Source organism: Geospiza fortis, unplaced genomic scaffold (genome assembly GCF_000277835.1).
Source record: "Geospiza fortis unplaced genomic scaffold, GeoFor_1.0 scaffold486, whole genome shotgun sequence".
NCBI lineage: Eukaryota > Metazoa > Chordata > Aves > Passeriformes > Thraupidae > Geospiza > Geospiza fortis.
Genome location: NW_005054417.1, coordinates 107,303 through 112,506, shown reverse-complemented (window position 1 = coordinate 112,506; position 5,204 = coordinate 107,303). Strand labels below are relative to the sequence as shown.

The window sequence follows — 5,204 nt, the reverse complement described above, 5'->3', positions numbered from 1 at the left end:
GATATTCCTGCCAAGTGTGCTCTTTCTGCTTACAGCTGTCCAGATCAGCTTTCCTGAGGCTGCTTTAAAATTCACATAGTAAACTCTTCTGTGAAGGAATACACAATTAGCTTCCACCCAGATGGAACAGGAGAGTTGTGTTCCTGTTCCACAGTAAATTACTTTTGAAGAACAGAGTGCAGGGTTCAGAAAGCATTCTTAGAATAAGTAGTAGAGAAAACCCATCTGTGTCTCTTGCAAATGTTGCCTTTTACAGCTTATTTTTATCTTGCTTTTCAAAGTTTTAAAATGACTAGTTGATTGTTTGGGAAGTTCTGTTCAACATCTTTAGAGATGGCATGGACAAGGGGATCGAGTCCTCCCTGAGCAAGTTTGTAGACTGCTCCAGCTGGAGTGGTAGTGTTGATCTGCAGGAGGACAGGAAGGCTCTGCAGAGGAATCTGGACAGTCTGGGCTGGGGCCAATGCTGTGAGGTCACAACAACCCCAGGCAGCACTAAAGGCTGGGGCAGAGGGGCTGGAAAACCACCCAGGGGGAAAAAGGACCTGGGGGTGCTGGTCAACAGCAGCTGAACATGAGCCAGCTGTGCCCAGGTGGCCAAGAAGGCCAATGGAATCTCAGCAACAGTGTGGACAGCAGGACCAGGACAGGGATTGTCCCCTTGTACTCAGCGTTGGTGAGGCCACGCCTCAAATCCTGTGTTCACTTTTGGGCCACTCACAACAAGGAGGACATTGAGGTGCCAGAGTGTGTCCAGAGAAGGACAGCAGAGCTGGTGAAGGGTCTGGAGCACAAGGCTTACAAGGAGTGGCTGGGGGAGATGGGGACGTTTAGCCTGGAAAAAAGGAGAGACCTTATCACTCTCAGTACAGCTACCTGAAAAGAGGTTGTGGTGAGGTGGGAGACAGTGTCTTCTCCCAGGTAACATGTGAGGGAACAGCCTTATATAGTACCCTGTGAGGTTTACATCGGATACTAGGAAAAATGTCTTCTCTGTAAGGGTTGTCAAGTGTTGGAACAGGCTGTTAAGGGAAGTGGTGAACTCCCCATCCCTGGAGATATTTAAAAGATATATAGATGTGGCACTTAGGGACTTTCTGAAATTAACAGCTAGGTGGATTTCTGAAGTGATTGTAGAAAAAGATCTAATTCCCATTGTATAACTTACAAACTTGAACCTGTTTATTGATTATAACCATTTTCATTGCTGTTTCTTGGAATCTTTAGATTACTCTAACAAATTGGGATTTAGGCAGTTGTAGTTGTTTTTTCTGTAAACACTCTGGCATGTAGCAGTTGATAATACACCACTCAATTTTTCTTTCACTTTACTTTTTTTTTCTTTCCCAAATAGCTGAGGGTTTAGATGACAGTTACTTTTGAAACTGAACTTCTATTAATTTAAGATTCTATATTTACCAGTTCTGCATATGTGGTTAAAAGGAATGATAGACATAAAGTTGACTAATGTGTTTCTGCTTCAGAGTTGTGTAAAGACAGAAATCCATAGATCACATGTTTACATGAGGGGGAAAAATGGGTAAAGATAAGGTCTTCTACAGAGAAGTATACTACTACCACATCATTTTAAATCCATTTGGAGTCGTCCACAGATGATGGGACTTTTTCATTTGCTTCAAGTATCTTGCTGGATTGAATCCTAAATGGTTAATTCCTATTTTTCAGACCTGTGTAGTTCTGTATTTTCTGGACTTTGCTGTGCTGCCCTACAGTGAAATTAGGTTAGATAGAGCTTTTCATCCAGAGCGTGGTTGAGCACTGGAACTTACTCCCCAGGGGAGTGGTCACAGCACCAAGCCAGTCTGAGTTGTGCTCTCAGGCACATTGTGTGGTTCTTGGGGTGTCCTGCACAGGGCCAGGAGTTGGACTCCATTATCTTGATGGTCCCTTCCAACTCAGCATTTTCCATGGTTCTGTGAAATTCAACACATAGTTTAGTTTCCAAATGGTCATAAAAGTGTTGTTTTGATTTTTAGTTAATTATTGTAAGATAGGGTTTTGTTTTCCCTTCACCTTCCTTCAGCTATATGTTCTCATCTCTTCTTTCTCTGGCAGCTCCTCTGCTATGAGAGCATAAACACGTGTGGTGACTAAGCTTCCAGTGTCAGTCAAAATTTTATCCAAAAGGATTACTGGGCTTGTCTTTTCCACAGTAACTAAGAAATGAAGTTCTGTATTTTGGGAATTAAAGTGTCAGGCCTTCATGTCCCTATTCCTTTCTAGGAACTATGAGAAGTACTTTGTCAAGGCACAGAAAGTGAGACGTCTCATTGCCAACGACTTTGTGAAGGTTTTCAGGAGTGGTGTTGATATTTTACTCACTCCCACCACTCTGAGCGATGCAGTGCCTTACACAGAATTCATCCAAGAAGACAACAGGACCCGCAGTGCTCAAGATGACATCCTGACACAGGCTGCAAACATGGCAGGTGAGTAGGGGCAGGAACTCAACCTACATTTTCCCCTGCCTCATCATTTTAAAAGTCCAGTCCCTTAAGCCATTTAACCTTCTCTTTAGAATCAAGATATTTCACTCCCATGTCCTAAGTCTTACAGTGATAACAGGGTCTAAGGACAGTTTTATTAAATGCTTAGAAATGTAAGACCAGATTTTTAAGTAGGGTACCTTGGAGCTGAGTGTGGGCTGCAGGTAAGATGAATCTGTTCCAGAGACAGAAATCTCTCTAATTAATTTCTTGTGATCATCTAGCATTCACTTTGTTGAATCGAATTATTTTAGCTAGTCTTTTTTCTCTAACTTTTTTTCTGGTTCTCTTAAAATTGATACAGAAATTACTCTAAGGTTTATAGTAAGTCTTTGCATGTGTATTTTTTTTTCTTCCAGGACTGCCAGCCATAAGTGTTCCTACAGCTCTTTCAGAGAGAGGCTTGCCAGTTGGGCTTCAGTTCATTGGACGTTCATTCCAGGAAAAGCAGCTTCTCACTGTAGCCAAATGGTTTGAAAAACAAGTACAATTCCCAGTGATTCAACTAGAAGAAGTAGAGAGGCATGACAGTGATGTCTTTCAGCATCAGAAATCTGCTTCTTTTTCATAGCCTGGGTCTTGCTACTCAGCTAGAGCAAGACAGCTGTGGGGATGGTCAAGAAACTAATTTCTGCAGTTAATTGTCTTTTGCAGAAGTAATAATCTGTTCTAAGAAGATGTTATGCAGTAATGCACAATGGAATCACGACAGCTTGTTACAGTGTAATTAAGGCAATGTGAATCATTAAGTAAACATTACCACATTATTAAGCAACATTTCTTACTGATATTAAAAATACCAAGTTGAAATTGTGTATGTTATGCCTGTGAAGCTGATTTTTTAATCCCTAGAGGGTGTGTAAGGTATCTAACCAATTAAAGAACTAGCCTGAACTGTGGTGCGAAAACTTCGTGGTTGCCAAAGGGCTTGGTTTCCTTCTGGAGTGTAGACTTTTGTAATGGCAACAACTAGACAAGCTCTGTTGGAACAAAGGCATCAAGGATCTGTTTACCAAGAGTTAAATACAAAGGGAAACAAGGGAATAACTTAGAACCATAGAATCCTTTAGATTAGAAAAGACTTTTGAGATCATCAAGTCCAACCAGCACTACAAAGTTCATCATTCAATTATATCCCTAATGCCACATCTACACATCTGTTATGTGATGATTATTAAGGCCATTGTGAGAAAGCTAAATCACACCTGCATTTAGATCCCTGTTTTATCAATATCCAAGCTGTGGAAGTGTTAGTTCATTTTAAAAACCAAAATGTTCCCTACTTCTAGTTAACTTGTGCAGAAGGGTTTACAAATCATGCAGATTACTCTGGTTATATCTGTGTAAGAATGATGAATTCCAGATATCTTCTGGGGAAAGATGTGTAGTAGTAGTAGTACTTCAGTAGTTATTTTCTTCTTCCTTCATCACTGTTCTTTATAATCAACACTTAAATACTTGCTAAGAAAGAGAGCTTACTCGGTGTGGGAATAATGCCATCTATTCCTTCATGGACAGTCATTCAACACAATAGTAATTCAAACTGAATTTCCAAACTGTCATCATATAGACTGGAAGACTTACTAAACAACTCTTAACCTGTTTCAAATGTTGCAGTTTCCTTTTCTTGATAGTTAAAAACATGAAGGATGAAGTTTGTAGGTGTTTGGCATCAGATTTACTTTCAATCGTAGTCTACAGCATGCAGAGATGGAAAAGGTGTAGAGGGAGAAAAATTACTGAGGAATCCTGTATGGAAACATAAATAATCTTCCAGAATTACATCTTGTCATATACCATATTGTCACCCATATAAAAAAGAAAAACCTTATTTCTAAAAATTGCTGATGAATTGGTGAATTTTCTATATGCCAAAGTGAGATTTTTCAATACCTTTCCTACAGGATTAAAATGGTGCACAACTAAAAACCCCACATTTAAAAAGCTGAATAGAATATAGAACTTTCCATGGAACAGTCTTAGGGAACTTGCTTTTTCTATTAGTGAGTAATGATGAACTGAGATTCCTAATAAAATATTTTTACTAATGTCTTGTTCAGTAATTTAGGTGTGCTGTAATCATGCAGGAGAGTCTTACAGCAGCTTGCTGACCAGAGCTCTCAGTGAGGTTATCCAAGTTGCTGTACCTGGATATATGCTTTAAATAGTTGCTCTTTGATGTGCACATCCCAAACCCAGACCTAGCACTTGTTGTTTCTGAAAGTAAAGGTCAGTCTCTTGGGCCAGAGTTTGAGATAAAATCCTGGCTGTGCAGAGCATTCCTGGAGAGACTTGAAGCACCTTGGAGTGTTGCAGAAGAGAGCAAGCTGAGGACTGTGCTTTCCCTTGGAAATTCATTCTAGACTGACTTCTGACTTACTGAAGATCACTGCTTATGCTTGGCAGTCTTTCTCTTAAAACTTCCTCTGATGTAAAGAGATACCTGATGGGAAAACTGGATCAAGGCATAGATCCCTACTCCGTGTTTCCCAAGCAGTTAGAGGAGAGGTAGGTGGAAGGTCCCTGTATCTGCACTACCTTTTTTTGAAGTGGGGCTCCAGTTCCAGTCTGGAGAACCCTCTACAGGAGCATTCAGAAGATCACAGTGATGACCTATTCTGACACAGGTCCTCCAGAGTTTCTGCTGCTGGCAGATTTCTGAGCATAGAACAGCTGTGTGGGGAAATACACAGTGGG

The 5,204-nt window shown here is 40.6% G+C and overlaps 1 protein-coding gene across 1 annotated transcript in view; it reads left to right on the top strand.

Annotated features, from left to right (window-relative positions):
* Positions 1 to 3,401, top strand: part of QRSL1 (glutaminyl-tRNA amidotransferase subunit QRSL1) — a 13,657-nt gene extending 10,256 nt beyond the window's left edge. The window contains exons 10-11 of the mRNA XM_005426595.3: positions 2,245 to 2,450; positions 2,867 to 3,401. Coding sequence (XP_005426652.1) covers positions 2,245 to 2,450; positions 2,867 to 3,078 — 418 coding nt within the window. The 3' untranslated portion in view covers positions 3,079 to 3,401. The remainder of the gene's footprint in view (positions 1 to 2,244; positions 2,451 to 2,866) is intronic.
* Positions 3,402 to 5,204: the final 1,803 nt, after the last annotated feature.